Source organism: Uranotaenia lowii, chromosome 3 (assembly GCF_029784155.1).
Source record: "Uranotaenia lowii strain MFRU-FL chromosome 3, ASM2978415v1, whole genome shotgun sequence".
NCBI lineage: Eukaryota > Metazoa > Arthropoda > Insecta > Diptera > Culicidae > Uranotaenia > Uranotaenia lowii.
Window position 1 is genome coordinate 25,256,676 of NC_073693.1, and position 25,337 is coordinate 25,282,012.

General features: G+C 39.5%; 1 protein-coding gene across 2 annotated transcripts in view; it reads right to left on the reverse strand.

The window, feature by feature from the left end:
• Positions 1-229: 229 nt before the first annotated feature.
• The window catches only part of LOC129757525 (RNA-binding protein Musashi homolog Rbp6-like), a 125,363-nt gene continuing 100,255 nt past the window's right edge, over positions 230-25,337 (reverse strand). For both annotated transcript variants that reach the window (XM_055754794.1, XM_055754793.1), the window contains 3 exons: positions 19,457-19,522; positions 19,128-19,387; positions 230-4,245 (listed from right to left, as the gene is read on the reverse strand). In XM_055754794.1, coding sequence (XP_055610769.1) covers positions 4,204-4,245; positions 19,128-19,387; positions 19,457-19,522 — 368 coding nt within the window. In that variant the 3' untranslated portion in view covers positions 230-4,203. The remainder of the gene's footprint in view (positions 4,246-19,127; positions 19,388-19,456; positions 19,523-25,337) is intronic.

The following is a 25,337-nucleotide window of genomic DNA, read 5'->3' on the forward strand; positions in this document are numbered from 1 at the left end:
CGCTTTCTTCTCTTGATGTGTGTTAATTAATTATTATTCTCCTCTTTTTTTCTCTTTCACCTCTTCATTCTTCCTTCAGCCACTGCTGATTTTTTTCGCTTCACCTTGTTTGCTTTGTTTTTTTTTCTTATTAATTCAAATTGTGTTTCACTTACACGGTTTTTCGCATCTCCGAGAGCAACACCTTCCGACTGCACTGCAGCGCGTTTTTTTTGAAGGTGTTTCCATATTTTGAAATGTTTTTTTTTATTTGTTTTTTTTTCTAATCGTTTCTCTTGTTGTTGTTGTTTCTGTTGCTGTTTTGATGTTATGTGTTTTTTTTGCTATTCAGTTTAATGCGCAGGGCAAATTCAAACGTTATCAATGGTTTTGTTTACTGTTTTTTTTTTCTTCATTTTCTGCAACCCAGATAAGATTCGTATGGTTTGGTTTGCTTCTTACATTCCTGCTCGCTCCAATCGGTAATAATAATTCACAATAATAATCTGGTTGGTATGAGTTTGTTTTTGGTTGGTTTTTTTTCTTGCTATCTTGGTTTACCCTTATCTGTTCAAACGTTGGTTTTTTGTTGGTTTACTTATACTGATTTTTTTCTGTTTTGTTTTCTTATTGGTTGTTGTATGAATGATTTGCTTAGCTGTTTTTTTTCTTATTCTGTTTGTTTGATTTGCTTATCTGTTAAAGGTTCTGGGAGTGTGATAGAATTTGTTTTTTTTTTCATTTCTTTATTCCATTTAGACCTAACTGACAGTATAATTGCGTATTGTTTTGGTTTGTTTTGTTCATTTTGTCAAAATTTTGACAAAATTTGAAAAAGAGTGATTAACCATCCAAGTGGCCAAGTGCCAGTTGGGTTGAGTTGGTTTTTTTTTCTGTTTGTTGCTGGTTGACTTCCCAAAAGTTAAGATTCAAATTATGTGTTTACCATTTCTGCAATTTGCCTTACTTTTTATTATTAATATTTCTTATTACCGACTTTTGGAGTGTTGTCATTCAGTGTGTAAGTGTACGTTTGTTTGTTTTGCGAATGTTTTTGGTTCACACTCCTCGCACTAATTGAAATAACCTGGTATTTTCTCCTTCTTCGACGTCATCTTCGACCTGAACTGCCCTTCACTGCACATTTAAATTGGATTTGGATTTTTTTTCTTTGCGTTATCTCGTAATTTTCGTGTGTGTTTCAGTTTTTTTTCCACATTTTGTTCATGAATTGGTTTGTTGTTTTCTTGAATGATAAAAATTAATTTATAATAATTTTATTATCATAGTATTTGTTTTAAATATTTGTATTATTTTATTTATTTAATTTAAATTTCAATATAATTTATATTTAACTAAGTTTTTTTGTTTTTCTTTTCTTTGAATTACGCTTCTTTTATTCATATAATTCATGTATTTATAATAATTTACATTCTCATTTGAAATTGGTTGTTTTTCCCTTTTCGCATTTTTTTTTTGTTTTGCTCGGATAGTTTTCCACCACACTAGAAGTGTAAAAAATATCCAAAGTTTATAACTTCTGTCGCTATTCGATCATCTCATCTTGTTTTTGTTTTTTTGTTTGTTTTGTTCTGTTTGTTTTCTATCCTGTTGCGCATGTTTGTGAGAGAGTGTTTTTTTTTTTTGTTTGGATGTGTGAGTGTTTATGTTTTCTCTTTGAGTGTGTGATGATAAATGTTTTTTTTTTAACAAACTCTCTAGCTCGTCACTAGGTTGTTTATTTTTCCGCTCTATCATCCCTCATGTGAGTGTGTTTTTTTTTCTTAGTGTATGTTTTTGTTTTGTTTCATCGCTTAATGCCCTACGTTTTTTTTTGTTTTCCTTAGTAACAATTATTATTGCATTTTTTCCTCCCTTTCATCTCTAACTTTCTCAATTGTTTTTCGCACAGTTTTTGTTTTTTTTTTGTTTGTTGATGTTCTAATGTTTTAAACTTTTGCTCTCTTATTTGGATTTCTTTTTCCGGGATTTGGGATTCTAATGTTTCGAGTTGTGTTTCTATTTCGTTTGTTTTTGCTATTTGTTGTAGCTTGCTCTTTGCTTCCTTGTATTCTGTTTCATTGAGGGGAAAACTGTTTTTTAGTTTCTCATTTACTATTTTGTTTGTTTGTTGTTGTTTTTTTTTCTTCATTTGTTTATTTGTGTGCTGTAAGTGGTTAGAAAATCGAATCGAGTAATCGAGTAAGGTAATTGAAAGATAAGCCTTGCGTTTTAAAACGAGTTACACAGTTTGCTTGTATTTAGTACAACTTTTTTTTGTCGTTTTGCTTTGTTTAATAATTAATTTATCTTTTCCTTTTTTTGTTTTCGTTACCTAGAGTAAGAGCTGCAACAGTCTGAATCGAATTAAACACCGTAAACTGTGTAAATGTGAGTGTGTCTCAGTGTAAGTGTGACGATACAATTAAAAAACCAGGAAATAGGTGCTAAAAACGAACGCTTATGGCGCAAAAAAGTTGGCTTTATATTTGTTTTAAAGGGTTTCCATTTTTTGTCCTTTTCCTGTTCTGCCCATATCAATAAATATATATACCTAAGACCACTAGTTTATCTCTCTTTCATCTGATCCTTCTTTACAGTTTTTTTTTCATTTATTTTCAATAGTAAAAAATTATCCTCATATTATCATCAAAAGATATTTGCTTGCAGCAAAAAACGGAAACGTAATAAGATTTGCTTAATTATTGTGTGTTTTTGTGTGTATTTCTTTTTCGGGCGAGTAAACCCAATTTTTTTTTTGTTGCTTAACATTTTTTCGGTATTTTTTTGTTTGTTGTTGTTTTGCTTACTATTAAAGAATTTTTTCGGCATTTGATCCGTTACAGCTTACACTGTAGTTAATAATTGTTTTTAAAGTTTAAAATTAAGTAAATATAAAGGTAATAACAAATATGTTTTATCGAAACAAATCACCTTGTTTGTTGTTGTTTTTTTACAATAGCGTAAACAATGATGCACTTTTTTGATGTTTTTTTTTATCTTCTCATATTCTGGTTTGTAGGGTTTGGTTGCTTTAAAATACGGATGTGTATGGTAGTATAATTGTTTTCAATATAATTATTTTCCTTATTTAGCATTATTATCCTTGTGTGTTTATGTGGTTGTTTTCGGGTAGAGCTTCTTTGTTCTATTTTTTTGTTGTATTAGTTAACCGTTTCCATTTGAAAGTTTGGGATTTTTCTCATTTATGAATCATCAATTGTCTTTTCCTGTTTTGACGTTTTTTTTCTTCCTATTACTCATAGATGAACTTGGTTCCGCTTAATGATTTCTATCTCTCTGACCAGTCAGCCTAAGCTCATCGCTTATCCAAATTCAACAACAAAAACAACTACTAAGCACCTGCTCTCACGCACACATTTTCAAAATTATCTCACGCCCTATCTAATCCAGCTCAACAGTCCAGCAAACTGAACCGAGCTACCCACTTCAGAACGCTCCTCACTAACATGGTGGGAATACAATTTGTATGATTTCGTCGTTTTCTAATCCTTCTGCTTTCGATTCCCTCACTCACACTTATTTTTTTTCGCTCGCTCATCAAAGCTTCAATCGCTCACAAAAAGGCCCAAAATTGACCAGTGTTTCAAAACACAAAAACCGAACACCATCTCCACCATTTGCCATTAATTTTCTCAGGAAAAAACGTCCTTCCTCCAAAATCTCTACCCTTTCAAACGCTTGCTCTAGCCTTCGTGCCCCAACTTTGTCAAACGCCTAGTCTTCCTTCTTAATCCAAAATGCAAGAGCTCTAGACACTTGCACACTTATCTCAAAACGCACACTCTCGAAGTCGAAGCTCGACCCTGTTTTACTTCCAGCAGCTCATCTCAACCATTTCCCAGGCTTCTGTCCTTCGAAAAACTACGTTCGGCTAGGCTAGGCTGACACTCTCAGTCGTTCCGCTTCCATCGTTCTCGTTTCCGCTTCTCTCTTCATTCCAGAATTTCTTCTATGATTTGTGTATGCTGATGTCTCTCCCAATTTCTGCTGTTGTTGGTAGATTGTTGTTGTAGGATTTAGTATCGGTTTTCTGGTGTGCTGTTGCTAAACTTGTTGCTTCCTCGAACGCGGACCCAAACTCGGAAATAAAAACAATTCTTCCTGCCTTCAGATCCCGCTGTTGTTCCATAGTAGTAGCGAAGATGTTGTTGCTCCTGCTGCTGCTGCTGCTGGTGGTCATATAATATTGCTTAATTTATTTCAATGGTAGCCGTTGGTGAACGCTGCTGGAATAAGCTGGCCCTGTTGGTGGAGAAGAAATCAAGAAAAAAAGTATACATGAGTCACATGTGCAAACCTTCTACCAATAGTTTGTGTCTGGATTTAGCTTTTTCCATCCTCTCGACCTCGACACGGACGTGTGTGATGAATGTTTTGCGTAATGTCAAACACCAGCAGCCTTCGGCTGTTGACAGTGGTTATGTGTTGTTTAAATCAACTAACTCGCCACATGTGATTTTGAGCGAGGGCCAAAACGTAACAAGTCGGTGGTTACATTAGCATCGGAATTTATTTGCCATTTGAAACAATAATTAAAAGCACACTATTGTACATACATATCTGTGTTTTTGATAGTGTGATTATCTCATTCGAACCCGGTTGAAAACGGTCAATTTTTGAATGTATTTCTTAGAACATTATTAAAACACAAAGGAATAGTCCCTCTGTAATGTATAATACATTTTTTAAACAACAAAGTTTTAGGAACGCAATGATGCAAAAACCATCAAGATAAGTATTGCAGCGAGTTTATCATTGAGGAAATATCGGTAAAGAGGTGTGATTTAATGACATCCCAGTATATGCCCATTTTGCTCTCTCACCATGAGCGCCAAGTACGAGAGACAAGCTTTTAACATCAGCGATAGCAATCGCTAGCTTAACTGATCTCTCAAGTGTCTCGATAGATAGATGGTTCTTCTTCTTTTGCAGCTGCTAAGCTTCACCAAGATGGACGATCGAAGAGTTCAACATAATGTTGGATCAACTCACCCACGAATTGACTATTTTTTTTTTTTACAAATCGTTTATTTGAAACGGCTCAAACCACTTAGTTTTACGGAGCCGAGAGACCATTATTTTTGAACAACATTTGCTTAAGTTTAATTAACAGGGATTTTCGTATTGTTGTCCATATATTCGTTTTATGGATTCAAGATATTGAGTTCGTCGTTCATTATTCAAAACTAAGATAGACAAAAAAGAAAAGGAGAAAGAGGAAAGGGATAGTTAAACGCGTAGATCGATAGATTTAAGATAAAAGTATATTTCGAACATATAGTCTAGGTCTACCATAGCCAACACATCCCTCACTGGAACGTAAGGTGGTTTACCTCGGGCCCGAAGGGAGTCAATCAAATTTGCTCTGGCGGTAAGATGGTCCTCACACGACCAAACAATATGCTCGATGTCATGGTAACCCTGACCACAACGACACAAATTGCTGCTAGCGAGATTCACACGATAGAGTATCGCGTCTAAGGAATAATGATTGGACATGAGACGGGAAAATGTTTTAATAAAGTCACTACTCAGGTTCAATCTATTGAACCATGGTTTAAGGCTCACCTTTGGGATAATCGAGTGAAGCCACCGACCCAACTCGTCCTCGTTCCATTTGCGCTGCCAGTTGACGAGAGCGTTTCTACGGACCAAAAAGTAAAATTCGCTGAAAGCGATTTGACGCTGATAAATTTCACCTTCAACTGCACCCACCTTTGCTAACGAGTCGGCCTTCTCATTGCCCACTATTGAGCAATGAGACGGCACCCAAACAAAGGTGATGGAATAGCAGCGTCTAGATAATGTATTCAATGATACCCGTATCTTCTCAAGGAAGTACGGTGAGTGTTTTCCGGGCCTTAATGAGCGAATAGCCTGAACAGAGCTGAGGCTATCCGTAACAATGATGAAGTGTCCAGTAGGTCTTGCTGCTATACTGTCCAGTGCCCAATGTATAGCTGCTAATTCAGCGATATACACTGAACAAGGATACTGAAGTTTGTAGGAAGCGCTAGAACTTTGGTTGAAAACTCCAAACCCAGAGCACTCGTCGAATAAAGAACCATCAGTAAAGTACATTTTTTCAGCATTGACGTGTCCATACTTTGCTTCAAAAATCCTGGGAACAATAACAGAACGATGAAGTTCCGGAATCCCACGAATTTCAAGCTGCATGGACAAATCAAACTGGACAGAAGAAGTGTCGTAATCAGGGTGAAAATCACGAATGGGGGAGAACGATGAAGGATTAATTTGCATAGACATGAATTCATGATATATAGTCATATATCTAGTTTGAAAATTTTGCTCCAGTAGCTTTTCAAAATTTGCAATCACCAATGGGTTCATGACCTCACACCTTATGAGGAACCGGAGAGATAATGAATAAAACCTATCTCTCAGTGGGAGTACGCCTGCCAAAACCTCGAGACTCATGGTGTGTGTTGAGGGCATACAACCCAGCGCTATTCGAAGACAACGATATTGGATACGCTCGAGTTTAATGAGGTGTGTTTTGGCAGCTGATTGGAAACAGAAACTGCCATACTCCATCACTGAGAGAATAGTTGTTCGGTACAATTTGATAAGATCTTCAGGGTGGGCTCCCCACCAGGTGCCGGTAATTGATCGGAGAAAATTTATCCTTTTCTGGCATTTTCCTTTCAGATACTCAATGTGGGTTCTCCAGGTGCACTTGGAATCAAACCAAACCCCAAGATACTTAAAACACCTCGATTGAGTGATTGCTCTGCCTAGGAGTTGAAGCTTAGGTTGAGCAGGTCTGCGTTTCTTAGAGAAAACAACCATTTCCGTTTTCTGTGGAGAGAACTCAATCCCAAGCCCCAAAGCCCAGGAAGACAATCTGTTTAAAGTATCTTGTAAAGGCCTGTACAGATGGGACTCAGTATCACCTGTTATAGATACTACGCCGTCATCTGCAAATTGTCTTAAAGTGCAGCCTTCAGAGAGACAACTGTCGATATCACTTACGTAAAAGTTGTACAAAAGTGGACTCAAACATGAACCCTGCGGAAGGCCCATGTAAGAGATCCTTCTAACTGCAATATCTCCGTGAGCAAAGTTCAGATGTTTCTCACAAAGCAAGCTGTATAAGATGTTGTTCAACAGAGGAGGCAGACCCCGAGAGTGCAATTTGTCTGACAACACCTCTATTGAAACTGAATCAAAAGCTCCCTTTATGTCTAGAAACACTGAAACCATTTGCTCACGTTTTGCGTACGCCATTTGTATCTCTGAAGACAGCAAAGCAAGACAATCGTTTGTCCCTTTGCCCCTGCGAAACCCAAATTGAGTATCTGAAAGGAGACCATTTGTTTCCACCCATTTATCCAATCGGAACAAAATCATTTTCTCCATCAATTTACGAATGCAAGACAACATCGCTATTGGACGGTACGAATTGAAATCTGACGCAGGTTTCCCAGGCTTTTGGATGGCAATAACTCTCACTTGTCGCCAATCTTCGGGAACAATGTTATGTTCCAAGAATTGATTAAATAAATTCAACAAGCGGAATTTGGCGGCATCCGGAAGGTTTTTCAACAAGTTGAATTTTATTTTATCAACTCCCGGAGCTGAATTGTTACAAGAAAGGAGAGCAATTGAGAATTCCATCATTGAAAAGCTGGAATCCAGATCGCATCTGTTCGGAGACACACTTCGAATGATTTTTTGCACAGGGGTGGAATCTGGACAGATTTTACGAGCAAAATTGAAAATCCATTTATGCGAATGTTCTTCATTTTCGTTCGTGGAAGAACGATTACGCATGCTCCGTGCCACATTCCACAAAGTGCTTAAGGATGTTTCCCGCGATAAACCTCCCACAAAATTACGCCAATGCGCACGTTTTTTCCCCTTGATCAGGTTTTTAAATTGCTGCTCAAGAGAAAAATACGTGTTGAAGTTATCCAGGGTTCCGTGTTTCCGAAAAACTTTAAAGGCGTTCGATTTGTCTTTGTAAAGTTTGGAACACTGACTGTCCCACCATGGATTGGGAGGTCTTCGACGAACAGATGGATTTCGGATGGGATTGGTTTGAGCACCAACCGCACAATCAAAAATCAAATGAGAAATAAAAGTGTATTCCTCCAACGGAGGTAACACATCCATAGAATTGATAGCTGAAACTATTGTGTCCGAGTACTTTTTCCAGTCGATGTGTCTTGTAAGGTCATATGCCATATTTGTTAAATTTGAAGTGTTGATCCCATTGGTGATTGTTATTTTGATAGGCAAGTGATCACTACCATTGGGATCAAGGATTACCTCCCACTGGCAATCAAATGATAGGGAATTTGAGCAGAGTGAGAGGTCAATTGCACTTTGTCTTGCAGGAGGTTTAGGTACTCGTGTTTTTTCACCCGTGTTCAAAATTGTTAAATTGAAACTGTCACAAATGTCATAGATAAGAGTAGAACGACTATCGTCAACTTGTTCTCCCCAGACAGTTCCATGAGAATTGAAATCACCTAGGATCAACCTTGGCTCAGGTAGTACTGAGCACAGGTCCTCTAGGTGACTCCGATCCACTGCAACTCTCTGAGGCCAGTACAAACTGACAACACATAAGTCCTTACCTCTTATAGTTATATGACAAGCAACAGCTTCAATTCCGCCTGATAATGGAAGGTGAATTCTATAAAAGGAGTGGCGCTTATTGATCCCCAAAAGCACCCCTCCATAAGAATCGTCACGATCCAGACGGATAATATTGAAATCGTGGAATGAGATGTTAGATTGAGAAGAAAGCCAAGTTTCGGACAACGCAAAAAAATCACAACTAGTTTTGTGAAGCAAATAATTGAACACATCAAGTTTTGGAATGAGACTACGACAATTCCACTGTAAAACAGTGATATCTCTGACCTCTCGTGTTAAATTAGTCATCAAGAGAGATAAACGCTGAAAGAAGGGGCCAAGTTTGCATCAATTGCTGAAATAGTGTCTTTAGAATGGGAAGCATCGATGTAAAAATGCTTCTAACAGAGTCAGAAACTTTAAAGAATGTTAAAATACTGTAAATAATGTCAGAAAACTTGAAAAACCCTGAAGAGTTTGTTGATTTTGAATTTGAAATGTTAGAAGAAAGAGATGTTCCTGCAGCTGATGTGTCTTTGAGAGATGTTATTTTCATACGGAATCCTGGAGGAACTTCTTTATCTGTAGCAGCTGATTTATAACCAAAGTTGAATGCAGAACTAACTGGGGAGACTTTCCTTCTAATTTTGGCAGAAGGCCCTTTGGTACGCTTCCTGGAATTCTCTAGAACGACGAATGGAGTTCCTTCATCAGATGAATCCGTATCAACTTCGTCAACTGGCAGAGCAGCAAAAACATTACTGGATTGAGGTTGGACCGGGGGAGAAGCGTTATTTAAAATGGCAGCGAATGAACGATTGGATCGTTCTTTTAAAGAGCGCCTCTCCTTATCCCAGCGACTCTTAAATGCCTCGCACACAGAGATATCATGAGGTGAGCCCCCGCAATAGATACATTTCTGTTCTATTGCTGAGCACGCTCCTTCCTCATGAGTTTCCCCGCAACGAGCGCAGCGTGCCTTGTTGCAGCAATGGGACTCCGTGTGTCCCATTTTGATGCACTTTTTGCAGCTCATTGGGCGAGGCACAAAGAGACGCACGGGAAGCCTTAACATTCCCTCTAACAAAACATAGTGAGGGAGGGCGGTACCCTCGAAGGTCACCCGAAATGAGCCTGACGCGGAATACTTTTTATCTCCGTTTTCAGTGGTGGCAAATGAGAGTTGGCGGCAATCCAGGATTTTGACCGAAGTCGAATCAAGGCCTCTGAATTTGCCTACCCCTTTAGACATTATGTATTCAGCCGTCAGGCTCATTTCTGAGATCACGCCCTCTATCTCTACGTTTCGAGAGGGAACAAAAACGTGGTACTCTAATCGGAAAAAATCACTAGCAACAATTTCATTTGTGGCCTTACGATTTGCCACAACAACACGCAATTTGTTTGGCCTGACCCGAGACACTTCGGTTACGGAGGGCCATCTTGCCAGATCTTTCATTATCTGAATGACATTTAAGGGTTTCAATTTGGGCCGGAAATAGACCACCCACGGACCAGAAAAAGTTGGGTCCTCTGGGTAGACCCTGATTCGGGAGGACTTCCCAGCAGTTTTGACAGAGTTCTCCGAAACATCCATCAAAACTGCGGGGTTTGACCTCCCGCCTTCGCTCATATTTTACTACGGAGACTAAATAGTCTGTCGTAATAAAATATCAACGAATCTATAATAATTTCGAATAGATAAAATGATAGAATAATAGTAAAAGAGAAATGAAAGGGAGACAATAAATAATGAACGAACAAACTTGAATTCCTCGTTTCCTTCGTGGGGTTCCTTCTGTGGCTCCGCTGAAGTGGACCTCCAAACGATGACGACTTCCTCTTGACACTTTGGTAGTGTTGCGCCAGTAGTGTCGTGGTGACCAGTGCCTCCGTTACCAAATGACGACGGTGTTCAGATCCGGATGGATCGGGTGCCCCGGCGGTACGCAGCCCGGATGTGTGGAGCGAACAAAGCGCACGTTCTTAAAGACGATGGTCTTGATGCTGATGATGGTGGCAAAACTTAATATGTGCCAATTGGTGCTGCTCGGCAATTGACGACCGAACCAGTAAAAACCACTCCTAGTGGAAAAACTGCAATTTTTTTTAACTTTTGCAAAGCGGAGAAAAAACACTTTGAGGTAAAAGCGAAAAAACACGTCCGCACCAGCCAGACTACTTAGATCGAATGACGAATTGACTAGAAAGGCTCCTGTTGTGATAGAAGCAGGCTTGGCAAAAGTCATCGTCATGAGGCGTGAAGCTGTGACTGTGAAGCCTCTTGGTCCGTCAAACTCAATTGACTGTTTCTTAACGACCAGTCACTTCGTTTGCCAGTCATTCATTCCCCATTCATTTGAAGCTAAAATAATAACCTAGTCAAGCAATCGCATTCAAACGACCGATGCCGAAAAAGAAACGCATTTATTATTATTGTTGCTCCTGCCAGCAAGCTCGTTTTCAGTTTTTTATTGCTATTGTTGCTGTCTGCCAGCAAGTCGTTCAATTAGTTGTACCTGCCGTCAGCAGCCGATCGAAGTGTGAAGAGATTTGCCAGTCACTCTCAGGAGAAATTTTGACCATGTGTAGGAGCTCCGCCAGTCGATGATGGAGAAATGTTGATTGTTGTCGTGCTTTATCCATCATGCGAGAAGTGAGGCTCCGTCAATTGAGAACAGTGCCAGTCGTTTGATGAAACAAAACTAGTCGGGTCAAGCGTGACGGGCGAAATTTACCATCACTGGATAGAAGTAGATTTTAACGCTTGGGCGGTAAGCTTGGATAGCTGGTGCAATAACCCTAGAGGCCATAACTTACTAGAGGCTTTGGCAAGACTTAAGATTACGCTGTGTAATACCAACAACATCTATCCCAAGCTTGGAATACCAGTCTTGATGATGCTGTTGAGAGTCCATCACTGAAAGTAGTGGCGACGACTGGTTTGGTTCAGGAATTGTCTTATTACTAGTTGCCTAAAAGACAGAAGGCGAGTTCGAAAGACGAAAAACGACGCTGATAGAGAAACGAAAGCTGCTGTTAAGACAATCACTTAGAACGGGGCATTGAACCGGAGCAAAGATGAATCCCCTTGGGGACAAACCAAAGGAGTTGTACTAGCGCTAGTGAGATTCGTTGGTCCAAGTTTATCGACCGAAGAGTGTCTGGAAAAAATCGAAAGAAATCGTAGTGTCCTGGCCCCGTACGACGACATTGGATTCCTTTACATCGAACCAGTAACGTATGAAGTACTTGTAGCAATCTCTAAGAAAGTTAGGGTGAATAAGGCCCCAGATCCAGAAGGAATCCTAAATTTAGTGAAGATGGTAGTGGTACTGACCATTCCGATATTCTGGGTAAACCACTAGAAAGGATAATTTCCAACGGATTCACTAAATTGCGATGCGTTTCACAGAACGCGTGTTCTCAATATCCTCTGCAGGATAAAAAATACCCTTCGAAACCGAAACCGGGTTACCCAGCAAACATGAAATCGCATGAAAAATGATAACTCAAGTCATAAAAAACGTTACTGCGAATCGTAATTCCAACTAACGCAAGTAAAAGGTCGTAAAAATTGTTACTCGAAGTCGTACTAAATGGTTTAAATCGGATATGATAAAAAGTCCGCCATGTTTGCAGATTTTGAAGACGATTTCGTTCCTTTGCTTTCTCCCGCGTGGGTCAAGTGAGAGAACAGCTTTGTTTTTCTCTCTGCGACCAGCAGTGCAACCAGATTGCTAAAATTCAGATGGTGTATTTGCAAGAATTGCCCAATGACAGAGGCAGCAAATATTGTCGCTGGCAACGGTTCGCATGCTTTGAGAGAGAAAAACTGGTGCTCTTTTGCATTTTTTTCAGTATGTATGAATATGGTGTTCTATATCCTCCAAATCGTATAATTTTATCGCTTTAGCCAGAAGTTGAAAAAATGTATGTATATTGCCTCCACTTTGGTAGGTAAATGCTGTTTTTTCGAGTTTCATATGATCTTTCTATAATGTATATGAAACGTATAACAAAGTTGTTGAGAAATATACCTACAAAAATGTTTGCTGGGTACGATCTACTGCCGCGGATGTTCTACAGGATTCTATTAGGGCTGTGAGGTAGCGGCATTTGAATACTACCCCGGGGTCGCAGACCCATGTCGTAAGAGGCAACTAAATTCAGCAAAACTTCCCCCATTAATGACCTACGCAAACGAACTCGAACTATGTACTCGGAATAGATCAGAACTATCCCCTTTCTAATGATAACACATGCAGACGAGACTTATAGAAATCCCTCTTACAACACATGTAGTGGAAATAGACTACGCCAACGGAACTGGCGGAGCCCTCCTATGGATGGAGAAATTCACAACGAACTCGGACTTTTCTAACGGAACCTAATAGATACAAAGACCCAAGGTTGCCAAAAGTGTGCCGCTTATGGGAACGCGTTGGCGCCTTTATGCGAAAGACCATGCTAATGAGGTGGAAAGCTGGCGGGTCGAAAAAGTGTCAGTCACAAACGGTAGTCTGTGGGGCATTAGGATGCACTCCACAGTATTGACAGTCCTTGCTGCGCTAAAGTGGACAGGGTCCTGCGCAGTGGACCCTATATTTTCCAAGCTACTTGGGGGACTAAATATGAACATAAACAACATCAACACCGAAAACAGAAGGAACGTCGAGACAACTGACGTTTGCTCGGACGAAGGAGTAGATGGTAGAAGAACGCAGACAGAGGTCTTTGCTAAGGAAGCACCTCTTAGGTCTCCTCCACTGAGCAAAGTAGTAAAGAAGCTAGGAAAGAAGATTGACAGGGAGGTTGCGGGAACAAGCCCGACCGCTGATGGGTCCAATGAAAACCTCAGTAGTACCCAGCAAGAGGAACAGGTCCCAGTCGCAGGAAATGGTGCATCAAGGTGCATAAAAATGTGACCTTTTAGGGGCAGCCAACATGGTCAACAAGATGCAGGAGTTTGTGCGAAGTACCAACAACGTACATACGCCCATCAAGACCTGGGTGGTGATAGTGCTTCTGCAGAGTGCCGTCAAGGAACGAACGAAGCTGATGCGGAAAGTCGAGACTGCAAAGAAGGACCTGGAGGAAGCAAAATTGTTTGCTTCTCAAAGACTTTCAAAGGAGTCCAAGCCGAGAAGAACCACGAAAACAGATAGCTACTCCACCGCCGTAAATGATTACTCCAAAAATGAAGGGGTACGGACAACGAGGATGCGGGCGGAAAAAGCAGTGCAGGAGGCTGGCGAATGGTTCGTAATAGAAAAGAAAACGCGAAAAGAGAGGTCTTTATGAACCACCCTCAAAACCTGTGCTTTCCACATGGTGCCGAGAACCACTCAGTTCCAGACACAACCTTCCTGCCGGAAGGCTGGAGAATGAAAGAGGCCGTGAGGCATGAACACTCATGATGAGGGTCCGTCCATGAGTGGCATGACATATGTATTCGGACCGTGCAACACTAGAATAGGGTGCTTGAAGTTGGCCCTCACAAAACTCAAACCTCAACGGGTGATGTCCAAGGGAAGCGTCCTTATCTTGGAAGCGAAAGGAGGCACAAAGTTATTGCGAACAAAGTTACCTGCTCTTGGCGAGAGCGTCTACTAAACAAGACGCTCCCAAAAAGGTGAAATGCTCTTAGAGCTAAAAAAGACCCGGCGGTAAAGAGCGCCGACTTCAAGGAGGTTGTTGAAAGCACCCTAGGCGATGAAGCTGCTGTCCGAGCACTATCTCAGATTGCATCTATTTAATCCAAAGACATGGTTTAGTTTACCACTGCAGAGGAGCTCGAGAAAGCACTCTCCAGCAAACCTGGCATGAGCAACGGCAACACGTAGGGTGGAATGAAGATTGCAACGATTCGCCTCTTACCAACAGCTGCCAATACGCTACTGACGGTAGGGATTGTAAGAGTTGGGTTGTCAACAGGGCATTTAGGCGCCCAGGATACCGAAACAGATACAACGCTGCTTCAATTGCTGAGATTTTGGTCATCTATCCTGAAGCTGTAACGGACCTGACCAGTCACGAAGCTGTCGAAGATGCGGTGAAGAGGGACACGTTGCTTTAGAATGCAAGCAGCAGGACGGTAATGTCCACGAAACTGGTGGCTTGGGCTGCCTGGTAAATATAAAGGTGAAGGCAAGCCAGGAAAAACTGGATATAATCCAGCTAAACCTCAACCATTGCGAGGTTACACAGCTTATAATGGAGCAAATGGTAGGCGAAAAGCAGTGTGATGTGGTGCTTTTATCAGCACCGTACAGAATTCTGTCTGCTATCTACACCACGGGACGTTTTCCTATAGATACTGGAAGACTCACGGGACGGATTCGTGATTGCTAAAACTAACGGCATCTTTTTCTGCAGCTGCTACGCTCAACCACATTGTTGGATGAGCTCACTCAAGAACTGACAGGAAGGGCCCCTGTAGTAATAGGAAGAAACTTCAACGCTTGGTCGGTTAACTGGGGTAGTAGGTACAACAACCCTAGAGGCCACAGCCTACTAGAGTTCTTCGCGAGAATGGAGATTGAGTTGAGCAACACTGGATCTATCAGAACCAATCACAAGCATGAAAGACCAGACAGAACGTCAGTGATTGATATCACCAGGTGATTCGCGATAGCGTAATTTGGCTGCTGTAAGGTGACTGCCAGTTCAGGAGATGGAAGACCATAGTTTTCGATAAGGAAACGTGCACTGAAGCTATAAACATGCAGGAAGCATCTCAGGTCCATGATGCTGAGCAGCTGAAAAAAAATATGGCAGCGGTGTATGACATGACCATGCCTGCGAAAGCTATATTGCTATGCCTTTCGAAATGTGCGGATACGTTGAGTATTTACACTGTTACTCAATACTGCTAACGACTATCCACTCGTATGTCAACATTCATCCTTATTGTCTTCCTCTTCCATCGCAAGACACGCAATATCTCTTCATAGCACCCGGTGGCGTTCGAACCGTTCACCCAGGTCGAATCACAGGGCCAGCGCCGATCGGAGTAAGGGAGTAAGTAAGGGAATAGCAAGTTAATGCCCAGAAGGAAGTCACCGAAGTGGTGGCGACGACCAGTTACTGATGGACCTCAGAAATTGCTGAACTTCGTAAAAGCTGCCTAAAAGCCAAACGAGAAGCTCAACGGGCGAGAAACAAAGACAATAGAGAAAGGAGAGGTGCCGTTTATCGAGCAGCCAGGGTGGCAAATAAGCGAGCTTTTAAAACAAGCCAAGAGAACTGTTACAGAGCGTTATGTCTGAGCGTAGCTGATAACCCATAGGGCAAAGCCTATAGAGTTGTACTGGCGAGATTCGCTGGCTTAAGGTCACCGACCGAAAAGTGACCGGAAAAAATATGAAATAGATCGTTGCACGTCTTTTCTCGCAGTCCATTCAGGATACTTTCAGAGTGGTGCTACAAAAGTGTTTCAACGATGGATTTTTTTCCCAATCCGTGAAAAAAGGCGAAGTTGGTGCTACTACCAAAACCTGGAAAACTCCCTGGGCATCCATCATCGTACAGGCCCATTTGTCTACTGGACATCTTTGGTAAGCAACTGAAGAGGAACATTTTCAACAGACTTTCTATCTTCACAGAAGGCGAAAGTGGACTGTCAGACAGAGAGTTCGGTTTTCGGAAAGGGAGATCTACGGCGGACGCCTTCCAATTGGTGACAGAGTATGCGAAGCGCGCTTATAAAAAGAAGGTCATTGTGACGATCGACGTTTAGGATGCCTTCAAAAATGCCAGCTGGGAAGCTATTGCCTCACAGGATACGTGTTCCCAATACCCTCTGCAGGGTCATAGGAAGCTTCTTTGAAAATCGAGTCTGGGTTACGATCTACTGCCCTAACAGCGGATGTTCCACAGGGTTCCATTCTCGGACCTGTGCTTGGAATGCCATGTTTAATGAGGTGTTAACGCTGAAACTACCAGCATGCGTGCAGATAGTCGAATTTGCTGACGATATCAAGTTCATGATTACTGGCGAAACAATCGAGGAGGTAGAAAACCTTGTAACGGTATCCGGTGTAGATAGAGTTGGCATCTGGATGGAGCGAGTTAAGCTTCTGATGGCTCATCATAAAACCGAAGTTATCTTAAGAAGTTAGAAGACACACGACATCTTCAAAACAGCAGCTAAAATACTTTGGAGTAATGGTCGATGACCGCTTAAGTTTTGGTGCTCATGTTAAATACTGTTGGAAAAGTGTATTGAAAGTCATAGACTGATTGGCTTGGATTATTCCGAACGGTCGTGGTTCAAAGAGTAGAAAGAGACGTCTCCTTGCAAGCGTAGCACTGTCGAAACTACGATACGGTGGAGCGACCTGGAGCTCCACCTTGGAGGTAGAGTGCGACAGATCCAAATTACAGCGCACACATCGGCTGATAGCCATTTGAACTTCCTGTACATACATTACCATCTCAGCAGATGCAGCTTTTGTTATCGACATCACTGCCGTCATAACCCTGGCGGAGGATAAAGAATGTTGCCAAGCAAAAACTCTTAAAGTGGTGCGTAAAGCTGAACGTACAGCGTTTATGCTTAAGTAGCAGGATCAATGGGACTCATCGAAATATGAAAGATGAACGCATAGGCTTATCTCGCGGCTTTCAGACTGAATAAGCCTCCCGAGTCAGTGTAGGATGTCGTCACTGTCAGCAAACCTCCGAGTCGTAGCGTTCAAAGTCCCGAATGTGTGCCATGAAAGCACTGATGAAAGGCTCGAGGCCAGGACAAGCTGCTCTCGATCTGGCACACGACGGACCAAAAATCCTAGAGTTGCCAGCCAAAGGGATACAAGAAGACCGGACAACGGTCGGAGTAGACTGATCCCATCGACGGGGGGCTGTCGATCAGTATGCGTCCGACCCCACGGTTAGTTACAAGTATAAGGCAACAATTTTTGGATAGAGGATACCGTGGGTACATTGCGTTCGTGCATTGGATGCTCAACCTTCGAGAAGTAACTGAGTAGGGCGGTTCTCAACGATCGAAGTTGCGAGGATAAGACTTTACCTTCTCCTCAGTGGAAACCGTTGAGGAAATCTTATTCCACAATCGGAGAATACCCACGGGTAGAGTGGCTCTCAACGCCGGAAAATCCGAGTCGATGTAGGATGACGTTTTCGTCGGAAATCATCCAAGTAGTTCCGTTAAGTACCGTGCGTGTGCTGTGACAAGTGCGAGTGTTACATAAGCTGCTCTCGATCGGCATACGACGGGCATAATTTTGGCAAACCTCAAATCATAGGAATAAAAGGTCAGGCTTTGAGTCGTTAGAGGAGAGGTCAGGCCTCGGTCTACAAAAAGAGAGGTTTGTGTAGTTAACTCCAAATCTTTACGACAAGAGGTCGTATTTCGAGTCGTAAGAGTAGAGATCAGGCCATTAATCAACAACAAGAGGGGTAAATATAAGTGTTTACCTCAAGTAAGTACGAGGAGAGATCGGATCTAGAGTCGCGAGAGGAGAGATCGGGCCTTGAGTCGTGCAGAGGAGAGGTATGTGTACGTCAATCTCGAGTCGATTCGAGGAAGTGTCGCATCTCGAGCCGTAAGGGTATATTTCCATGGAGCACACTAGCGCGAATAGACCTCCCACTATTGCAGCATAGTGTGTTAAACAGTTCGAGGTGGGAACTAGGTCTGCGGCCCAAGGTGGAGTTTAGGGAGTAGAAGGTATCCACGGAGTATATCACAAGTCTTCACATTGTACCCATGGACCCAGAGTTGCAAACAGGGAGACGTGGTGGCTCGCTGTGACTTGGAATACAATCCGTATACCGGGATTCACCAGCTGTGGTTGGTAGGTCATAGTTGCGTACTTCAGGGTTGCTTAAAGTTTAAGCTATAGTTTCATCAGTTCATAGTTTTTTGCTCCCCATGTAGCGCGGAACGCAATGCATGCATGCGTTATTACACGCATGCCATTTGGCTTAAAAGCTACCCCAGAATGTTTTTACAGGATGGTTACCCAAAAAAAATTGGTTGTAATTATATTTATACCGATCACAATGGATAAATTTGGACACAAATCCCTTAGCAAATGAAAACCGTAAATTGGTGGGCGTGCAACAAAAGGTTTTGTTTGAAATTTTTTCCACCTGACTTCGAACTTTTTGAGATTTAGGATAATAAAATTTTCTAACTTTTAATAGATAAGTCGTCCTATAAAATTCCCTTGAAAACGAATGGGTTTTGCTTCAAAACATTATGAAATTTACTAAGAGCCATTTGTCATGAAAACCAGTTCCTATAAATTTACAAATTGTCAGCTTGTTGAGAATCTGTGGTTTACAGCTTTTGTTGACTTTTTTTTAACGAAATTTCCATTATTTTTTTCATAAATAATCTTCATGTTTTGAAAACATTCACCACACTTTCCATCAGTAGGTCGAGAGGACAGAAAACATCTGTTATCAAAACATCATGCAATATTGATGTGACAAGGGGTAGTGGAGAGAGATTAGAAAAATGGGGGCTTCGAGCCGCCGCTTCACTTTACCGAAAATCCACCTACCGGGCTGTAGTTGAGCGGCGCGCGGCTCACGGCAATCGCCGGAAAGCCGGACGGTTGCGGGCTGGTGGCCTGGACGTAGCCGACGCTGTCCGCCCCGCTCGAGCTGTACATGTCGATCGTGGGCCCGGGTGAGTTGGTGTTGGTGAAGCCGGCCGCCGTCCGGGCCGCTGTGGTGGTGTGCGGGGAGGCTGGCGTTCCGAAGCCCTGGGCCGCCGCTGCTGCCGCCGCCTGGTAGTTGTTCATCACTGCAAAGAAAGGGGAGGGTGAAAATTAGGCGATTGATCTTGTGATTTTTTTTTCGTGCGGAAACTCACCTGAGAGGGCTTGTGTTAGCAGCGGGGTGTTATTGTTTGGTGTCAGCTGTCCATTTGTGATGTCCACTGTGAGAAAGAGAGCAGAGAAGAGCAGATCAAAAGAGAAAGAGAGAAACAAAAGTTTGGATTAGTAAACGGATTTTGACAGCTACAAAACTACTAACATTTATTCAAAGAAACTTCTAGGAAAATTGAATAAAAATGGGGATAAGGTTTTTGTGTGAATATCCATCATATCAACTTGTTCTTTTTTATCATATTATTTTGTGATTAAAATCACATATTTTCTTCAGTCCATAGTTTTGCATTTTTTGCCTTTTTGAATACCATTCCTCTTGCCTTGATTTTGACTTATTTGCTTTCTCTCAGTTTACACTTAGAACTTAATATGTAATTGTTCTTGATTCGACTTCTCGTATCACAAACACTGTAACTAAATATTTCAACTTGAATAAACTGAAAAAGAAAAACAAAACAGATAAATCTACCTAATTTAAACATCTTTAAGATATAAACAAGGTTCTAAATGTTTAAAGTTATGTACAGTCTAAGTTAGCCTAGATCTAATTCTTCTGGATATATTCATCTCAAATAAATTATTTATATTCGATTAAATCGGGATAGATTGAGGAGTATAAAAATTTGCCCAATGAGAGCAGAAGGAATTTCAATTGCTGTTTTGAAGTGAAAATTAGTCTTACAAAAGGGAAAGTCATAGGTATTTTAAAATTTTGAAAAATTTTAACAATTTTGGCAATTTTGACAATTTTGACAATTTTGAAAATTTTGACAATTTTGACAATTTTGACAATTTTGACAATTTTGACAATTTTGACAATTTTGACAATTTTGACAATTTTGAAAATTTTGACAATTTTGACAATTTTGACAATTTTGACAATTTTGACAATTTTGACAATTTTGACAATTTTGACAATTTTGACAATTTTGAAAATTTTGACAATTTTGACAATTTTACTTCTTATACTGAATAAGTATAAAATACGTATTTTTTTAAATTTTTTTAAGAAAATAAATACTTTAATGAAAAATTGTGCATTGATTTAATCTCTTAAGATGAATCGTTTCCGAATCCCAATACACAAAACGCCTTCAAGCCTGTCAACTGAAAATTCTTAGGAAAGATTCAACATTCCGCAAACAGATTGTTATCCGCACAATTTGTCGCGATTTCGAACGAAACTTTCCCGGGCTACAATCCAGCAACTTGTCCAAAAGATAAGAACCGGGGCAAAGTGCAGCTCCAAGAAGGAAAGTTTTCCGCGAATGCAGCTTCGCTAAAGTTATCTGGTTGCAACAAAACAGTCCCTTAGCGAGCTTCCCTGACACCGTCAAATCCCACCCAGGGTTTCTCCACGACTCATTAGTGGCCTTCAGTGGAATCATCAATTTCCCCATTTTGGGAGGAAATTTGCACCAACTTTGACCGCAGCACCAGCTAATCTGCATCTGGATTTTGTCCGGGGAAGGAAAGCCACAGCCAGTTCTTGACTTTCGCTTTTTGCGCTTTGCGCAAATCCGGCCAAGAATTTTGTTGTTTGACACGCCGTTTAAAGTTTTTCTGGATTTTTACCCGCTCATTTAAAAGCAATAGTTGAGTAAAAAGTGGCTGCCAAACTACAACTTCTACTAAGAGCCAGTGGGGGTTAGAGGAGATGAAAAAGTTGCTCCTTTGCGTGTCAACCTCCATATCGCATTACATTAAGTGTATTAAAATAATTTGCTTTTGTGTTTGCATCTTCGATGTGTTGTTCAGAGAAATTTTTCACGGTCGCCATGTAAGAGAGATGACCATTCTTCCGACTCAACCCCGTTCGAAGGGAAAAACTTTTTTCCTCCTCACCCAAGACTCAAGTTGCTGGTTGTTGTTCGTTTCAGAAAGAAAAGTCACTGTAGAGGTGCAATCTTTTACGATGCCAGGCTGAGTTTGGTGACTCGTTGTGGGTGGAGGCTGGTTGGTGGAAAAAACTTTACCGGCGCCAGGAATCTGTTTTTATTTGCGATTGCTGTCTCCGGAACCGATTCTGTTTTGGAAAGTTTTTTTTCTTCTTCCTTTTTTTTTTCTGGAAAAAGGCGGGTGTACGTTTGACTCGCGTTGACGTTTTCTACGGGTGTGCTGTTCCGGGATTTTTTTTTGTGCCTAGGACCTAAGACTTTCTTGCCGAATTTTTACGTTTCGGGTATAAATTCACGTACACATTGAATGTTGTTGGTAGAGAATACATATTCTGTGATTTGGGTTCCCCCACCCGAGGAAAGTACGTAAACTTTTGGGACTTTTCGGGAGAATGCTTCCGGTTTGTTGAGTTTTGACTACCCCCACTTTCGGCCGATGAAGGTTCTTTCGGTTCTGTTTCTAATGCAAACGAATGGTCCAGGCCGAAATAACTTTCTGGGCCGAAGAATTGGAGTGCAAGTGCGGTCTTTTTTTAAGAAGTTTTTTTGTGGCCGAGGGTTGAAAAAATTTGTCAAATTATTGCACGAGTGTTTTAAGGAGAAAAATTAGGATTAATCTGTCTTTGGTTTAGAACTTTCATTATCATCTTTTTTCGAAATGACTGTGCTTTATCATTTCAAGCTGTCATGGGAAACTTATAATATCTCTAAAAAAAGCAAAGTTGAAATAGAGTTATAAGAGCAGTTTCATACATCGCTGAGATAATTTGAATGAAAATGATAATTGGTTCTCGTTATATTTCCACAGTATTTCTCAAACTCTTCAAATGAAGAGTTTCTAAAAAAAAATTAACATTTTCTGCGTATCCGATGGCTTTCCTCAAAAATTCTGTTTATCGAAATTGGGGTAAAATTTAAAAAAATGTTAAATTCTATGCCTTTTTTTTCTAAAAAGGCAAGTTAGCTCAAGGTCTTCGCAAAAATTGATCATTGGACTAAAAGCTGTATTTTCAATACCTATGATTTATTCCACAGGTTTGACAAACATGTGTATAAGACTGCTACAAAAATTGACATTTTGCACCCAAATCTTTTCAAGATTTCTTTTGAGTCACCAAGCATCAGTGTGAAATTTGAAAAAAATGAAAGTAAATAAAATGAAGTTTATCTTTCGTTTCTGATTTTGCCAATTCTTAAGCCTCTACTTTTGCTTACAAGAGAAGGAGCTAATAATTTTATGATAACAGTTATAACTATTTCAAAATAAAAAATATGAATGCATTGAATAGTATTGAATGAATGAACAAACTCATAGGCTATGCAAAACATTTTTTTTGGGATTTTTTATCCTAGGGTTAAACAGCTTTCAAAAAAGTAGTCAAAACAGCGAGCATAAAAAAATCGTGTTTCGAAAATATGATTTCTTATTACATTCATTATTTTTTTTCTGAAGTACAAGTTAGGTTTTCGGTTTTTTCATATGAAATGTGCTGCAAGAATCAAAAAATATTTCAAATTCAAAATTATATTTGTTTGAACTTCTAATACACCTATTGTGATTTTTGGATGAAAACTTTGTTTTCTCATTCAAATTTCCAAACACAATTAAAGTTTATTGCGCTAATAATAGGACCGAATGAATCACTTCCAAAATTTTTATTGCTATTTGAGGTACTAAAAACTACCAAAATAAAGTTGTGGAAGGTGTAAAATTTAATAAATTTGAAATTTCCTTGCTAACCTTGAAGCGATCTAATGTGCATAAATGTTTCAAAAGACTTTCAGCCTTATTTTAATAGTTATTCCTTGAGTCTTAGAAATAAGATCTGATGAATAAAATAAACTTATCACATGTTTGAATTCGGCATACACAAAATATTTTTTAAATGCTTGGCACTTTGGAAAAAGTAAATTGTGCTGCCTAGTATAATGAACAAATTTCGGCAAAAAAGGAGAGTAGATGTAATTGAAATCCAATCCACATAATTTTCTCGTTCATTATTTTATTGAAATGTAACAGTTGTTTGGATTGATTTGAAATCCTTTAAAAACTTCTTTTTTTTTGTTCAAAACTATGAAGAATATTTCTCTATGATTTCTAAATTTATTCATGGGTTTAACTGTTTAAAATGGAAATAAAACCAACACATTTTTGTTATTGTGCTAAAACGACTTTTTAAATCTAAGCTTCAATATCCATTGTAAAAATTGGTCATTGAAAATTGGAAATTGGTCACACACATTTTTTTACCATCATATTAAAAACTTGCTTTCCAATATTCCCAGTTTAGATCTCAAATGTAATTTTGTCCACTTTAACATTTGTTAGATCAAAAATATTCATTATCTCTAAGTGAATTTTTATTTAGTATGCCTTTGAAAAGGTGTTTAATTTAGTTCGCATTTCTGTATACTTTCAGCATATTTTTTTTTTAATATTTCCAGTTTTTCAAATTAATGAATTTACCAAAAGGAAAAAAAAAATCATTTGCTCTCAAAATTTTAAATTCGCCAACACAGCCGAAATGTGAAACTTTGGGACTTCAAACCGCTAAACTGAATTTTACAAAAAGCTGTTTCTTATACGTCATTTCTTAGTTAAAACTTTCTAATGACAGTTTCAAAATTTCAGCCTTCGAATTTTTAAACAAAAAAAAAACCAATAAAGACTTATGAAAAAGTTAAAAAAAAAGTCAAATAAAAGTAGACTTGTTCCATTGCCATTCACTCAGCAGAAGTCTATCAACATTTTTTATTTGTTATAAATTTTGATTTGCTGACGATTTACTCCAATATGTGTAAATGGGTTGGTAAATTTCCAAGGTTTGAAAGTGAATTTTGAAATTTTGAAGGTCGATTTCGGTTTCTTATCTTTCTACAAAGTATGTCAAGCTGAGTCAAAAACCCTTGATTTTTAAAGCAGATCCTTTTTTTCAATTATCATTGCCATAACTTTTTTATTATCTTAAATTTTTGAATGCCTCCAAAACCAAGGAATATTTTGTATTCTTCAAAAAAAAAACACAACATTTAACAACACTTCATAATGATTCATCGATGAAAATAAGCTCAGTTTCAAAGCTTTTGCTAAAATTTCGCTTGTCTTTTTAACAGTTTTTCACCATCATATTAAAAATTCGCTTTTTTTATGTTCTTAGTTTAGATCCCAAATGAATCTTTTTCCAATTTGACTTTTCTAAGGTCAAAAATATTCATTAGCTCGATCTGGATTTCTGAAGATCAATCTAAATTCCCTATAATTTGGCCTTCATATCTGTTAGCTTTTCTGTGTGATTTCAGCATTACTTTTTTTTATTTCCAGTTCTGTTTTTAAATTTCCGAAACTAAAATAACTGAATCGTTTGCTTTCAATGTTTGAACTTGAAATTCACCAGCACACAACACGCCAGTACGCCACAATTTGAACATTTGAGACTAAAAATCACTCAACTGAATTTACAGAAAGCTGTTTATTATGCGCCATTCCTTTATTAAAATTTTTCTAGTAACAGTTTTAAAATTTCAGCCTTCCAACTCTCAAACTAATATATCCAAAAATAAAAGTTTTTAGGAAAGTTTAACAATGTCAAGTAAACGTAGTGTTGTTCAAATGCCATTTACTTAGCACAAGTCTACCAACATTTTTGTTGTTATAAATTGTTAATTTTCTCACGGCTTACAAAAATTTGTGAAAATGGGTTGGTGAAAAGTCAGATTTTCAAGGTTATTTTTTTTACCTCTACAAGGTATGTCAAGCCGGGTAAAATTCTTTTGTTCACATCACTTTATCGTTATCCTAATGTTTTTCATGCTTTCTTGGAATATTTGATCTTTTTGAAAAACACGGCATTTAAACGATTTTTCGTTGAAAATTGGCTAATCAGTTTCAAGGCTTTTGCCGAAATCGAAAATCGACTTGAAACAAATTTGTTTTTTTTTTTAACGAGCCAGCAAGACAAAATGC